We start from the raw sequence: 16612 nt of genomic DNA, 5'->3' as shown, positions 1-16612 counted from the left end.
CAATACACTTAATTAACAGAGATATTTTAGGAATGACAACACTTATTTATTACAAAAACTAACTTAACTTACTTCCTTAATCTCCCCAAATAAGTCAACTGGGTCTTATAATTAGGACCGGAGGTACTCCTCCGTTCCTTATTATAAGACCCAATTTGACTTTTTATTGGTCCTAATTATAAGACCCAATCCATTTTCTCTCTTATATTTATGCATTTTTTTCCAAGATAATCCTTCTAATCAGATAGTTTGCCAATATACTTAATTAGCAAGGATATTTTAGGAATAACCACTTATTTATTATAAATAAGCAACTTAACTACTTCCTTCCTTATCTCCTCAATAATCAATTGGTTTATAATTAGGACAGGAGGAAGTAGTATATAATTTAAGAAGTAATGTAAAACAATACTATTTTAAATGAAAAGAGTGTGTAACAGTCATTGTCCCAAGCAATGTGATGAAATAAGCAGAGTGAGAGCCTATATGAACAGAGGCACCAAAATCTGTGTTCAGAAGGCTAAGTAACCTTTCCAAACCCTGTATTTCAGCGACTACCGGAGTGCGGAGTGGCGAGAGCCACGTCGTCGACTTCTCTAATGACAATGGCTGATGCGTTCGCCGGAGCTAAAATTTCAGGCACGCTTCCATCATCATATATGAGACTGTTTTCTCCACTCAGTTGGCCATGCACATATCAACCAATTTCCCTTTCATTCCCCAGCAACAAGCGTCCAATCTTACGTCACCCATCCATCACTAAGTCCGTCGCATTTTATGACAAGGTACATCCCTCAGATATCAAGCTTTTATTACCTTATTCTGCTTCTGTTTTCTGATACGGGAGTGTGTAAATATATATATATATATATATTATAATACGTGTCTTTGTGTTGATGTTAGTTTGTAGCTGTGGAAACTGATGAGTGCAGTCAAAGCTCGGGAGAATTGGTGAGAAGAATCCAAGAGACACTGAGAAACACGACAGATCCAACGCAAGCCTTGAAGATGATAGACACAATCCAACATTTAGGAATTTCGCACCATTTCGAAGAAGACATCGACGCAATACTGAGAGGTTTGTGTGGTTGGGACGCTGGTGACAATCTCTTTGCCACTGCTCTTCACTTCCGCCTTCTCAGACACCATGCCTCCGTACCTTGTTCATCAGGTTTTTTTCTTCTTTTTTTTCCCTTTTGGTTTACAAGTTGGTCTATTTTCCGGTAGAAATTTCGCCCGGACATAGATGTTACTCATCATGCTCAATTACAAAATCTGTTTTCTGCAATTTGATACTCTGATTAGTTGTTTGGTGTGGTAGATGTTTTTAAGAAATTTACAGATGCGAGGGGGAGATTCAAAGAATCAATTGGCAGGGAGACGTGGGATTTGTTAAGCTTGTACGAGGCTTCATACTTAGGAGCAGAGGGTGAGGATATACTAACGGAAGCCATGGACTTTACAAAGCTCCATCTTGGCCGATCCTTACCACACCTAAGCCCTGAAGAAGGACGCCACGTTGAGAGAGCCTTGAGGCATCCGAGGCACCTCAGAATGGCCAGGCTGGAAGCCAGAGACTACATCCATGAATACGAACAATGTAGCGACCACACGCCAGCTCTTTGACATTGGCCAAGTTAGACTTCGACATGGTTCAATCGCTGCACCAAAAAGAGTTAACAGAGATATGCAGGCGAGAAAGATCTCACCCTTTAAAACGTTTTTGATCATTTTGAATGCTGCATATACGGACAACTGAAGTTTCTGCTTGACATTCGTAGGTGGTGGAAAGAACTGGGGCTTGCTGATAAACTTGGTTTTGCGAGAGACAGACCCTCAGAGTGCTTCCTGTGGACAGTGGGGATATTTCCAGAGCCATGCTATTCTAAATGCCGAATTCAACTCAGCAAAACCATCTGCATATTACTGGTTATGGATGATATCTTTGACTCTTATGGCTCCTTGGATGAACTTGTTCTTTTCACTGAAGCCATCAGAAGGTTGATCTGCTTGTCAAATAATTTCTTGTGATCACTAGAAAAAAATCAACACAGGTGATTCAGAATAGGTCACATTGTTAACATACGTGCTTACAGGTGGGATCTGGACGCGATGGAAGGGCTGCCCGAGTATATGAAGATATGCTATATGGCATTGTACAACACAACCAACGAAATGGCCTACAGAGTTCAGAGAGACCATGGCCTGACCGTCGTTGCACACCTGAAAAGAACTGTAAGAGTATTAAATAAATAATCAGAAATGATGACAAATATTAGAAAAGAGTACTGTCCGGGATGGGATTATACAATTCATTATGAATGACTTGGGTGCAGTGGATAGACATAATTGAAGCATTCTTAGAGGAAGCCAAGTGGTTCAGCAGGGGACACATACCAAGTTTTGAAGAATATTTGGAGAATGGTGTCACTTCTGCAGGATCATACATGGCAATGGTTCACGCATTCTTCCTAATAGGAGATGATCTCTCAAAGCAAAACATTTCCACGATGATGAACCCGTATCCAAGGCTCTTCACTGTGTCTGGCCAGATTCTTCGCCTTTGGGATGACTTGGGAACTTCAACGGTACGTGTGCCCTTCTTTAGTTATCCTTCTTTTCAATTTGTCCTCCACACGCCAAATAGGATATCCAATTAATAAATGAATGAAGTTTCACTGTGATAATTAACCAGGAGGAACAAGAAAGAGGAGACAATGCATGCAGTATCCAATGCTACATGAGAGATAATCCTCACTTAGAGGAAGACAAAGCGAGAAAATACGTAAGAGAGCGAATAGGGAAGCTGTGGTGGGAACTAAACAGCATAGCTATGGCATCAAAGTCGCTGCCATGGTCAACTGTGAAGGCTTCGCTTAACGTAGCAAGATCTGCGCAGGTCATTTATGAGCATGGAGACGACAGAAACGCGTATAGCGTAGATGATTATGTACAAGCATTACTCTTCCGATCTTTTTCAAACCACTAATCCTACCTAAACCCTTATTTGGGAAAAATTAGATACACTTCCTTCTCTATTTACTTGTGTTAATTTATATTTATATTTTTGACTTTAAATATATGTCCTGTTTTAATACAACCCGGGGGATAGGAAGGATGCGGTGCATAATGAATTGGACCCCGGAAGCTTTTGTCAATGCTCTGTATGCAAGTAATATTCTCTCATATCTCTCTTTTGCTAGATTCCTTATAAGAGCCAGGTTAAGGAAGACGACCAGGTCTCTCCTTGACGAGAGCGGCATCACGAAGCTTCTTCTTTTTTTTTCCCCCTCTTGATTTTTGTTCCGTGTATTGTATTGTGAGTTCAGTTTTTTCTATCCGACTTATAAAGGAAGAAATAGGAAAAGGAAAACTCTTGTTGTAAATATGAAAAGCTCTTTTTAAAAAAGAAAGTCATTTTGTTACCTCTATAATAGTTTGTTTTTTCCTTCAAATTTTACATTCGTTGCCCGTGAACAAAAACATATACGGCCAATAATGTAATTCCCCAGATATAAAGATGACTAAGTAATTGCAAGTCTATTAACTCCGAGGCATTTATCAGCCTCTTAGTTGAATGGGCTCGACAATTAGCGATCGAATCCGGTTCCTGGACGTAGCATCTGGAGCTCCATGGCCATCACCATACTGGTAGGTGCAGTGGGAAATTCTTGCAAGGTTCATGGCAGTTTCTACAAAAGCTTTTGAAAATGTGGTCTCTATTCCTCTTCCTTTGTTCATCTCCTTCCAGGTCTCATCCACCAATCTGCGCACGTATTTTTGGCTATTCTCCTCAGTGGCCCCACTCTGGTGCATGTGACATAGTATCGAACTTATTGATTCACCTCTCTCTAACTCCGCCTGAAGAAAACATTGACAATGAATGAAGACAGTAATTAAAATGAGGTCCTCGTCAGAGCGTGCGAAGAGAGAGTACGTAGAACCAAATGACGTACAACATAAGATTTGAGTGATTGATAAAGAATAGGCCACCTTCGATGTGCCCAAATCGTTGCAGAGACGGAAAATAACGGAAGGACAACGCAAGAGGGGATGGTGAGGGCCCAAGGATTGAAGTGACTCCTTTGAGAAATTGTGGTTGAGAAAGAAATAAGCATGGAAGAGGATTACTACTCCTGAAACTGATACCCAGGCGTTCTTGAAGTAGCCGTCGAATGAGGGTATGTGTCTGTCATGGGACCACCTGGCTTCTTGAAGCCATGATTTCAACATGTCTGCCCACTAAAATTATTGAGGTAAGAGTTAGTTTCCCAATGAAATAGTATTTAACATGTGGTATGTTCTATAGTGAAGCGTTTTCGTGGGCACTCACTGCTTTGGTGAGGTAGGGTAGGATGTTGTGGCCTTGCCCTTTCAGTGCCTCGTAAGCCATTTCATTGACAGTGTTGTAGAGAGCCAGGAAACACACTTTCATGTACTCCGGCAGATCTTGTATCGCGTTGATATCCCACCTGAAACATTAAAAAAAAAAAAAAAAAGCATTCACCACATAATATTCGTACGTAATATGTTTGGCTGGCTTTCAATAGAAATAATATTTATCAAATAAATTTATCCGAATGTAGGAGAAAGCAAACCTTTCAACCGCGGCGGTAAACAGCTCGAGTTCATCCAGAGTGCCATAAACATCATAGACGTCGTCGATTATGGTAATGAAACAAGTGACTTTGGTTAGTGCTTTTCGGAGCTCACTGTGTTGAGGTTCGGACTCCATTCCCACGGCCCAGAAGAAGCACTCCATTAGCCTGTCCCTGCTGAAGCTCAACCTTGATGCCAGTCCCATCGCCTTCCACCACCTATAATTAGTTATATCAATATTTGAAGCCAATTTCTCTTTTTGACTTCTACTATTTGGTTGTTGCTATACGTATGCGTCTAGGGAAACAAATATAATAAACTGAAGAACCTTGACATTTCCTGCAGATCCCTTTGAAATGTTGACTGTACTATGTTAAAATCCAGTACAGCAGCTTCGAGAAGGACCGTGTCTGCGTTTTTCCTCTTACCATATGCTTCTATGTACCATCTCGCCTCTAACCTTCCCGTTCTGCGATGTAATGGAAGGTCCAGCGCGTGACTGATCGCTTGTTGCAACAGATGTTCGTTGCTTATATGTTGCTTCATGTCCCTGAGATGGATGGTGGTGAAGGCCTTGGCCTCCTCCAGAATGTCCTCTCCTTGGTATCCCAGAAATGTTGCCTCGTGCAGACTCAACATCCCTCGCACATCTCTGCTGAGCCATGCCTTAAAATTACCGTTTTGGTCCTTGAAACTCTCAAATATGTCTGCGTTATTTATGTCCCGGTCACATCATTTACTTTGGTTTATGCGAGAGAGTTAATTATGAGAAAAAGGAAAAAAGAAAACCATAAGGAGATAGCCATATGCGCAGGACCTGGTGAGACGTCATAGCCATGGTCTCTGAGGAGTCTGAAGCTTAAGGCAGCTTCATGAAGGCTTGTGTGCTGTTTTGTTTGAGGACGGCTTTGTTCCCAGGAGACATAACAATCAAGAGCGTGTTTGATCTCATTGTGAAAGCGGTAGCCGAGGCCTAAGCGCTGGACATCGTCAATGAGCTCGAGCTTTGGCAATGGCTCAGTATTGGGATTCACGATCATCCTCCTCACATCCTCCAGCAGCTTCCTTGCTCTGGTCTCGTACTTCTCATCCTATAACAACAAGCTAAGTATTGTTAATTGTATGTCATATATAATAATGGAAGATGGTGAATAACGCTCTCCATATACATCGTGAATTAATTGACCAGGAAATTAAGGAAGTAAAATTACCGTGTAACCATTGTTCAAGGATTGGAGGAAGTCATAAGTCCAGAAGGTAGGCTGGTAATTGGCGGAGTTTCTGAGAGAGGAGGGAGGGAGGGAAAGCGTCCGTTGGGTGGCCAAGCATCGGAGGTTGGTGTGATAGTAACCAATCCTGTGGAAGGAAAGAGGCCCTCCTGGTTCGCAGTGCTTTCTAAAACTAAATGAGATGGAGGAACTGGGCAAGAAGGTAGTGGGCAAGGCCATAGTCGTTTAGTTTGCGAATGTGAATTGCTTGCGTCGGGTCTCATTATATATAGCGCTCTGATCTCTCTCCATCCTCCGGTCTCTAGGGGGCACTATAAATTCATTCAACACTATCCACGTGGGAGAAAAGTAATGCTCCTCCGCTCTATAAAACTTCAAACATAGTAAGTCTAATCTACACTACAAAATGATATTCATTTAGGATCAGAGGTTCGGTCCTTGGTATAAAACACAACTGACTGATTTAAAAAAATTACTAAATTACTTAGTTATATCATATGTTATATTTATAAGTGAAAGAAATTAGTTAAAAAACGATAAATATAAATACTTAAAAGTAATTTAATAATTTTTTAAATTTTCTCGAATTAATTAATTGATTTTATATTAAACATAAAAGCACTAGTCATCAACACGTTATCCTTTATATAGTCCATAGTCGTACGAATTAAACGGAATTTTGTTTTCGCTAACAATTTAAACGGAATTAATATGATATAGATGGAAGGTTCTCTTTATTTCATTTCATCTTTGATTTTTCTCTAGTTTTTTGTCTGTGTTAATTATTATAATCCATTAATATGTTTGATTTTATTCACTAGCTATATGAATCACAATTGAATAAATAACTAAATATATTTTCCTACGTAGTATACATAGAGCTTTAAACAACGAATTGTAGAAAAGGGGACCCTCCTAGGTATATCTTTAATTCGCTCTCAATTTTGCAAGCATTTAATTACTATTTTTTGTCATCCTCATTAATCCGTTTTGAAGAAACTTGTCATAAATAAAAAATAGATTAATTTAATTTAGTGAATTTTTCATGCATTAAAATTTGATATACAATTTTGAAAAATATAGTAATAAATTAACTTATACAGAATTTAATTTGTTGAAAATATTGAAAAAGTACAATTCGAATTTTCAAAAACTAATTTTTGAATATTATAGAAATTCAAGAAAGGTCATAATATGAGCAAGAACATTTGCAAAATAAACAAGACCCGTAAATGTTTTAGAAACACAAGAACCTGAGCAAGAGAGAGGCTAGAAAATTAACAAAAACACTTGTAAAATAATCAAAGATCTATTGCAAGTTTTGAAAATGGTTCCTATTTCTGCAACCGGTCTTCCATATTTCTGACAACTAGCCTTTAATTCACACACACACACACACACACACATATTGGGAAAAATTGCAATTTTTTTTCAATTTGCCTCCTTGAGAAAATCTTAAAGTGGTCTTTCCAATTTAATTATGCAATTAATTTTTCTTTTCAGGAAATCGTTTTGTTGGTCCATACTTTTGAGGGTATTTGACAGGTTACAACGCCACACTAACTCCAGTAGGATATTAATGTAGAGGAGCTGATTGAATAAAATAGGAGAAGAAAAATATGCAGGAGTGAATCCAAATGCATGGTTATGCCCATATACAAGTTTAAAGAAAATAAGAGAACTTTAATGGATAGAAACTATATACTATATAGGATAATCTCAAAGAACTTTAGCTCCTGTTTGGCGCAAAATATTGAAAATAAGAAATAGGAATTGAGATTGTAATTGAGAAAAATCACTAAAAAGTATTTAGCATTAATAATTATTTATTATATGAAATTAAGCAAACCCATGAAAGTAGGATTTGGAAATACCACTTTTTTCTGTGATATTCCTCAATTTCACATACATGGATTTTTCTAATTCAATGTGATAAGCAATCTTTCATGCTAAACTATCCTTTAATAGATTTTTTCAATTATAATCTCAATCCCTATTGATAAATCCCTATTTTAATATGTTATTTGATTTCTTTTTAGGAATATTTATCAATTAAAGTGGGATAAACTGTATTGATTATGGATATCTTGAATCAAATATTGCTTGCATGATTTAAAAGAAAATCTTATGATATTTTTATCTCTTTTTAAATAATTGATTTTGGACTTTATGATAGTATTTTAATTTATCTTTTACAAGCCCAGAAAAGAAAATAAAGATAAAAAGAAAGCTGAAAGGAAAAAAAAAAAAAGGAATTAGAAAGGGAATCAATTTGAGCATCAACGCCCCAGATTTTACTTATAGATTTATTGATTATTGATTGAGGGCTAGGGAGAGAACACGCATATATACACACAAGACGCACACCACCAGGAAAACACACGCCGCCAATACTCTTCAAATTCATTCCTCAATTGCACGCAGTGGCGTGTCGTCCACTTCTTCCATAACCTTTGTCATTATCTCCCTTCAACCAACCATCATCATCACCTTCGATTTCCATTATTTCTTGTTTTTTTCCTACAAATAATGTCCACACCTACTCTTTTACCATAGCCTCTGTGGATTTTCATTGCTTCAAAAATATTGTAGATTCTTCTAGAGCTATGAGAGGCTAAACCCATTGTGCTTCTTGGAATTGGAGGAGTTGCTTGAGTTTGGAACTTTAACTAAGAGAGTATTTAGTTTTCCAATTAATTTTCTCTTGAATTTCATTAGACTTTTCTTGTGTTAGGAATATTTTCATTTGATTTAGGGACTGAAATTATATGTTATAGTTTCTATTAATTAGATTTTTGCAATTTAATTTGAATTGTATTACTTGAGATTTGAATTTATATATGCTTTCGTTGTATTCATTAATATTATTTTATTTTATCTAGCATATTGTTAGATTTTATGATTGAGATGTATCGCAATTGAATGTAGCATTTTTTGAGAGGAAAAGCCAATTTTATTAACTCAATTTAAAATGTACATCAAGTAATTTTTAAAGATATTTTAATAATTTGATTACTATCTAGTATTTAGAGTAGTCAAATGTTAAGTTTACTTGACCCAAATTGTATTTGAAGTTGCTTTTTAACTTGATGTATTATTTTGCTCCCATATTTTTGTTAAGCAAGGATAGCTACATTTTCTTTTCAAGAAGCATTCTCATCACTAATTTTTTAAACCCAAATTTGCATTTTTTATTCTCTTTTTATTAAAAATATTAAAAAAAATAGTTTAGATTTATTTCTTTATTTTCATAATTGGTTTTATTGAAAAAAACCCTCTTTCCAACCTCTCCTTTTTAATTCTTTTGTCACTGAGTTAATTTGGAAATTAATAAAAAACTTTTCAAAAGAAACAATCCGAGTTGTGCTTTATTGCGTAATTTAGTTTTATTTTTTATTTGACCTAAAGTGACTAAAAAGGCTCAAATCACCTCCTTTATTTTTAATGTTTAGTAACAAATGGACCTTAACGGATTGATTCTTATAGTAAGAGTAGTTTTTCTTGGTAGGGGAGGAAGAGGAAAGAGCAGTGCTGGGAACTTGGATGACAGGTGTTTTAATTTCATATGTGAGTGTGGAAAATGAGATGATGGAGCTACAATACAAAAGAAGGCTTGGTGATGATCAATTCGGAGGGGAAGTAAAATGACTACATACGTGACCGGTGATCAATGGCATTAAGTACTGGCCCGTCCTTTTCATTTGGGATTGGATGTTTCCTCTTTCATTTATTGCCTCTGATGAAAAAATTACTAGCACTTGTAATTCTCAGATTAAAAAATAAATTCTGAATAAAATTTTCAAATTTCATTAATTACCTTGGGCCCTATATTTGCCAGTTCCCCGTCGCCACCAGGTTGAATACTGTGATTAATGGGAAACCTGGTCCCAAAAAAAATGATTACTGGGAAACAGGGGATGGTGCGCAGATTTTAAACAAGAAAAGAAAGTGGATCGTGGAATTTAAATTACTTTTTCTAAGTCTACATATATGACTCAAGAGAGGGATGTTAGCCCCCCCTAGAGGCGGCTTTAGCAATGCACTCACCGCTTTTTCACATGTTAAAACCATATAAAACGTAGGAACCAGTTTTAATGTTCATTATTTTTTTATGAGTATTTTAAACTCATGAAATCTGAATCATCCATATTTCATTTGAATAGCTCAGATTTGATTTCTTTTTAATTTTTATTTATTTAAAATAATTATTTTAATATGTATAGAATCTAAAATAGAAATAATCTCTTAACTGTGATTCTTTCCACACAAAAAATTTTCTATTTAAAAATAATTAATTAAATATTTTAAATTTAAATCGTTCAAATCAGATATAAATAGTCCAATTCTAATAAATTTAAAGTACTTATCAAAGTGATGAGTATTAAAACTAATTCTCATCAAGTGCCACTCTCACTCAAGCCACTTCCTTTAATTTCTCCTTTCTACCTCCCAAAATTATACAATCGATGATCTCCCTTCGATTTTACCAAAACTGCATAAACACTTATCCTCTGTTTTCAAATTATACAAACCAATTACAATTGCATATCACGTGCTTTCATACTTCACTGTCATCAGTTCTCCGACTTCAGCGTCACCCATCTGCTCTATTTCTTCTACTCAATTTTCACATTTGAAAAACTGTCAGACGCATGCATGAGGCCATTATGCTTCCACCCCTTCCTTGTAATTAACAAGTATCACCTCCTATACTAAAAGTTAGTTATAGATTTAATTTGGTTTTAAATATAATAGCACAATCTATTTTGTCTCATATATTTATTTATTTATTTTTCTAAAGTAGTCCTCATGATAATTATATATGTTAAAAGATTTTCATTCTAATACATATGATTAACAGAAATATCTTCTTCTTTTTTTTTTTACAAGGGCAAGCTGGAGCTTGAAGTATTTACAAAGAGACAACAGTTAAGCCCTATTGACTGTCATCTAATTCAGAAGACCACGATCTATCCTAAGTTGTTCTAAACAACACGAGGGAGGTTGTAGATAACTAACAAAATCCTGTCCTGAGTTATGTGCAGACACGGCAAGAATACGAGTGCACACTAAATTTTCCCTGTAAGAATGAGGTATTTCTAGATCCCGGTTGGAGTAGATGAGGGACCAAGCTTCCTGGATTTCTCTTCTCCCAAAGGATGGAATGAGCCAACATCTACTGACAACAATCGCAGAGCTTCTATAGAATCTGTACAAACTCTTGTCTTAGAGAGACCCAACTGTTTTGCACAATAATAGGCCCATCGATATGGCTTTTATCTCCGCAGCAGTAGAGGTTTGATAACTTAACTTGCCTTGAAGACCACCTATCCAATTTGCATTTGCATCATGAATGACTCCACCACATGTTGCGAAGCCTTGGGTGTTTCGCAAGCCATCGATGTCAAGCCGCATTTAATAGAAATATTTTAAAAAAAACAACACATATTATAAATAATTAACTTATTTAGTTTTTTAATATTTATAAATTAGTTATCTGACTCTTATATTAAAAATATTTTCTCATTTGGGCACTGGGTTTCGACTTTGGGGAGAGAGGGATTTGGGTGATGGCTTTGAGAGGCCAACGATTCAATTAAATCGAAAACAAAAATCCCTTGTCCTTATAACTTATCGGGAGAAGAATTAAGGATGATTTGAGATATGTTTCTCCTGAAAATGAACAACTCAATTCTGTTAGTCGAAAGAATTATAAGGACATGGAGGAGACTGATTGTTTTCTCCTCGTGCAAGCTATACATTTTCAGTAATACTCGTTGCTCAAAAGAGATATGCTTGGCTTCAGTGGACAATTTTAACTTCGGCAAAGCTGAGGGGCTTCATAAATTTAAGTGTCTGTTTGGAGCCATGTTTAAGTGGCTTTTAAGTAACTTTTAGGATTAAAAATACTTTTAATATGTTTGAGTGTATTTGGAAGAGCTTAAAAAATTAAGAGCTTATACCAAAATCACGGGCGCGGTTTCTCTCTACTAAGCTTCCCATCCACTGCACCTCCACTTCGGCTCTACCACAATCGTTTGGAGCAAATGGTAAAACGCAATTCAAATGGATTGTCATCTATAAACTTGAATTCCAAAATTACAGAGAACCAAGAGGCGGAGCACATGCTTTTACACGATGATACGGATACATATGTGGGGCCCACAAAATATCACCAGTGAAAATATATTTTGATCCAAAATCAAATTTATTTATAAATAATCAAATGTCACTATTTTACACAATAAAATTATCCTTTTTTGAGAAATAAAATTATCGTTTTTAAAACACCATATAAATGTAAAGCAGAGTGAGAAAATTTTTTGTCCTATTTATATATTATATCATTAAATTTTTAATATGAATATATTATTTTATTTTACATAAACTACTCCTCTAATCCTTTTTTTTTGTCTGTTCGCTAATCCTATTTTATTTCTCAAAGAAAGATAATTTTATTGTGATTATTTATACATATATTTTGTTTTGGATGAAAATACATTTATACTCTTGGTTTTCTTTAATTTTGGAATTCAAGTTTATAGCCACCTGTAACAATCTATTTGAACTGCGTTTTACTATTTGCTCCAAACGATTGTCATAGAGCCGAAGTGGAGGTGCAGTGGACGAGAAGCCCAGTGGAGAGAAACTGTGCCCCAAAATCACTTAATTAAGTGAAAAGCTAAAAATTACAGCTTATAGTGTTGGAAAAGTAGATAGAAAAAGAGAAAATGTATGTCCCATTTCTTTTACTCAAACAAATTTATTTTTACTCAATCATAATCCAAACATCATTTTACTAATTTCACTTTTATAAACTAACTTTTTAAAATTCCAATTCAAATACAATTCACCTTATCGAATTTAACTTTTACTCAATTTTATCTTTCTAAAAATCAGATTGAAAATAAACTACTTTTTCTACTACCAATTCGAACTAGCCCTAAGTGGATCTCCAGATTGTTCCGTTCACATGTGGGTTTAGCTTCTTACACAATTTTTCGGGGGATGTTCATAACGATATCCTTGTATTCATATACAACATGTAAAGTTTTGATTTAATTTAGATGCACATGACATAACTAATTCAAGCAGAAGTACTGTTGAATGAGATTCACTTAATCAATTACTAATGTGACTTTTCTTGGAAATTAACCAATTATAAGTATACAAACTAAAACTCGCAAGTGAAAAAACTATAAAGATTTAATAAAAATAAAAAATATATAAAGATTTGACTAAAAATTAAATGAGATGAGATTAGAGAGATTTGTATTTTTAAATTTTCTTTTTCAAAATATTTCAACCATAATGATGTTCGTATTATATCATGTGGTATATTTAACAGGGTTATTTCCAAAAGTTTTGCCAATTGACTTTCATCCAACACAGTGGGGAAATGGTCAAGATCAAATCTGTTATAAAAGAAAATGGACGGAAGAAGGAACAAATTTTAATGAGTTTTAATTTAAAAAAATTAGAAGAGTTGGGTTAAAAACTTTTAACCAATTTTGCTTTTTTTTTTAATCTTACATTTTCTTTTTCTTAGAATTTTATTACCTCATTTTTCTATTTTTTTAAATTGAGCTCATTATAATTTTTACTCCTCTTCCCTCCATTTCAATTCTCTCGTACCAAATATAGGATAAAACTTGTATAAATCAATCTTCATACTAGAACAGACACTAATTTAATTATTTTTTCCTGAAAATTTTGAGGATTGGAAAAAGGAAACATAGCAATCCGACATTTTATTTTATGATCCACATGAATATAATTTTTTGGTAAAAAATGTTTTTCTTATTTTTTTTTTCAATGGTGCATGAGTTATGGCTAAAAAATTATTGACATTGATATATTCAGCATAAAGGTTTAACAAATTGCACGTGATGATTGAATTAAATTGAAATATACTACATCTAATCTTAATTATAAAACCTCGAACATGTATATATTAAAATCTTTCGTCTTCTTGTGCCCCCAAACATATTTCTCTCGTACTAAAGACTAAAGAGTGAGTTCACGGCCATTCACGTATCAATCACCCCAGCTTGTCTTTCCGCAAAATCGGGAGTCATCAAAAATTGTTTATCTTTCATGAATCCCATATATATCGGGAGTTAGAGGACAGAGGAACGGTCGGTAATCATTTCCATGGAATTAAGGTAACGTCCCTATTGGGTTGGTGGGAGCCACGCGTTTAGTTTGGGAATGGATTTTCCTTTTCATTTACTACGTGGGATTTGGATGAAAGCCTCTCCAAACATCCTTAACTTAAAGTATCGGCATTTTGTGTGAATAAAATTTGTAGAATATTAATATTGTTATGCATAAAAATTTATCATGTTTTCCTCAATAATGGATTTCCAAAAATTAATGCTAAATAAAAATTTCAAATTTCATTTAAGAGTTAAAGTGTAATTTTGACCCTGATCTTATTTCTCAACTCTAATTTTGCCCATAATCTTTTAGTAGTATAATTTTGCTCATGATCTTATTTCTCAGGTATAATTTTACTCTTGATCTTTTTTTCTCGATTACAATTTTATTTTTGATCTTTGGGTGTAATTTTGACCTTGAGGGGGCAAAATTACATCAAAAGAAGAAGATCATGGTCAAAATTGTACCACTAAAAAAAATCAGGGACAAAACTGCACCTAAAAAATGAGATTGAAGTTAAAATTGTTCTTTAACCCTTCATTTAATAATAATACTTTTACTGCCAACTTTCATATTTAGACGTTGCATTGCATCCTTTTCAAATCAAAATTTATGAGTTAACGTCTGCAAGTTGAATTTTCATATTTATAAATCAAGTTATTACTAGTCCAAGAAAAAAGGAACTTATACGTATTTATGACAGTGCCAGGGTTACAATTGACAACTAACTATGAGGGGACCTGTGTAGCTGTTATTCACCCACGGCCGACATCAATATTACTCAACCCTCTTCCTTCCACTAACTTCTTATCCCCTTGTACCTCCCCAAATTACACAAATCGGAAACAATAAAAATACATCGAACTCCCTTCAATTTTGTCAAAATTACATAAACTCATCCTCCATTATATTCTCAAATTATACAAACCAAACAATTGCATCATGTGCTTCATGCTTCGCTGTCATCAATTTCAGTGTCACCCAGCTGCTCTACATCTTCTGCTTAATTTTCCCACTTTAAAAAACCGTCAGACGCATGCATGAATCCTTAATGCTTCCATCCCTCCCTTTCTGGCACACCTATCTTGTGGCAGCGCAACCAATACTATGATCCCATTTTTAATATGAGGCTTAGTTTATATTATAAATTGTAATAATTACTACATTCAATCCTTAATATAAGAGCTTGTTTGACTTTTGTTTTGATCTTAAATATAAGATTCCAATCTATTTTGTCTCTCATATTTATCTATTTTTTTTCAGGGTTACTCTTATAATAATAGTAGTTCTGATCAATACATTTGATTAACAAGGATATTTTAAGAAATATAATACATACTTATTACAAGTAACTAACTTAACTAGTTTTTTAATTTATTCTAATTAGTCAACTAATTTTTATATTAAGAGATGGAGATAGTAAATCCTATATTAAAAACTCGAGGTAGTATATATTGCAGTCAACTTGCCCTATGACTTCCTCAATCCTACTACTTTCAAATATTGCATGTTTCCTTTTGTCTCGTGTTATCGCAGCATTTAATTCAAGTAGTGGGGATTACTTGTGGATTCCGAGTTTGGGTTGTTACTTAAGTTTGTTAAGAGTTGACCAATAAAAAAAGATTACTTTGAGAGAGGGTTTTGAATGAAGCACCGTAGAGTAAAACCTCCCTTCTAATAAATTAGTCTTTTGATATTGAACTCACCATTTAAGATTGTACAAATCACACTTGAGCAATTGTTTAAGGGGAAAAACCAAACGATAGCCAGAAGTACAGCTTGTTTCGTGGGCGAGTGAGTGAGTCAATAAAATAATGCGTATTCTAATAAATAAATAAAGCTAATTTATCTTTGCCGACTCAAATAAATAAATAAATAAAATATAGCGTGGTTTTATGCTTTGTTTTCGACAACATTATTCTATGGCTGCTATGCTAGAGTCTGCGCAGTGTTATCCTAAAACATTTAGAAAAATTAATTAGTTAGCCTCTGTACTTATAATACTAATACTGATTAAATAATATGCAAGTTATGATAAAATACGAAATAAAAAGGTTTTTCAAAAAACTTAAATGACGGAATAGTATTCATTTACTATTAATATAAAAATAAAAATTATTACGCTCATAATTGGCTTCTTGCATTCATATATAACATGTAAGATTTTAATTTAATTTAGACCCAAGTAGCAAAAATATTAGGTGTATACTGGATGTAAGCCATACGTTATCAACTATTTCTTTTACAAATTAACAATTTGTCAATATATAGACTAATACAATAGCTCCAATTGAGAAAATTATAAGGACTTAATAAAAAGAAAAAAATGTAAAGACTTGAAAAAATGAGATGAAATCAAATCTTTCTTATAAAAGAAAATTCTAAACATCTAAAATCTATTCATATTCGAACGAAGCTAAATTTAATTATGTTTTCCTGAAAATTTCGGAGGTTGAAAGAAAGAAGAAATATAGAAATGAAGAAATTTTAGCCATACGAATATTTCTTTTTTGGCGGAAAACATTTTCTTATTTTTTTTATTTAGGGAACAATAATATGTTTTTAAAAAAAGTTGACATGCATACAAAAACTTGAAAGGAAGGTAGAGAAAGACGGAAATGTCT

General features: G+C 34.3%; 1 protein-coding gene and 1 pseudogene across 1 annotated transcript; one reads left to right on the top strand and one right to left on the bottom strand.

The window, feature by feature from the left end:
• Positions 1-605: 605 nt before the first annotated feature.
• LOC114757848 (probable terpene synthase 11) lies at positions 606-2997 on the top strand (annotated as a pseudogene).
• A 532-nt stretch (positions 2998-3529) lies between these two features.
• Positions 3530-6047, bottom strand: LOC114757832 (tricyclene synthase TPS4, chloroplastic-like). Its single transcript, XM_028946935.1, has 7 exons — positions 5811-6047; positions 5417-5690; positions 4928-5306; positions 4599-4817; positions 4334-4472; positions 3994-4242; positions 3530-3861 (listed from the first exon to the last, which is right to left on the bottom strand). The coding sequence occupies exons 1-7, from the start codon at positions 6045-6047 to the stop codon at positions 3562-3564; spliced, it is 1797 nt and encodes a 598-aa protein (XP_028802768.1). The 3' UTR covers positions 3530-3561.
• Between the last annotated feature and the right edge of the window lie 10565 nt (positions 6048-16612).

This window comes from Neltuma alba, unplaced genomic scaffold (assembly GCF_004799145.2).
Source record: "Neltuma alba isolate B1F8T4 unplaced genomic scaffold, ASM479914v2 tig00001506_pilon, whole genome shotgun sequence".
Classification (NCBI taxonomy): domain Eukaryota; kingdom Viridiplantae; phylum Streptophyta; class Magnoliopsida; order Fabales; family Fabaceae; genus Neltuma; species Neltuma alba.
The sequence above is the reverse complement of the archived record's forward strand: the minus strand, read 5'-3'. Positions and strand labels throughout refer to the sequence as shown.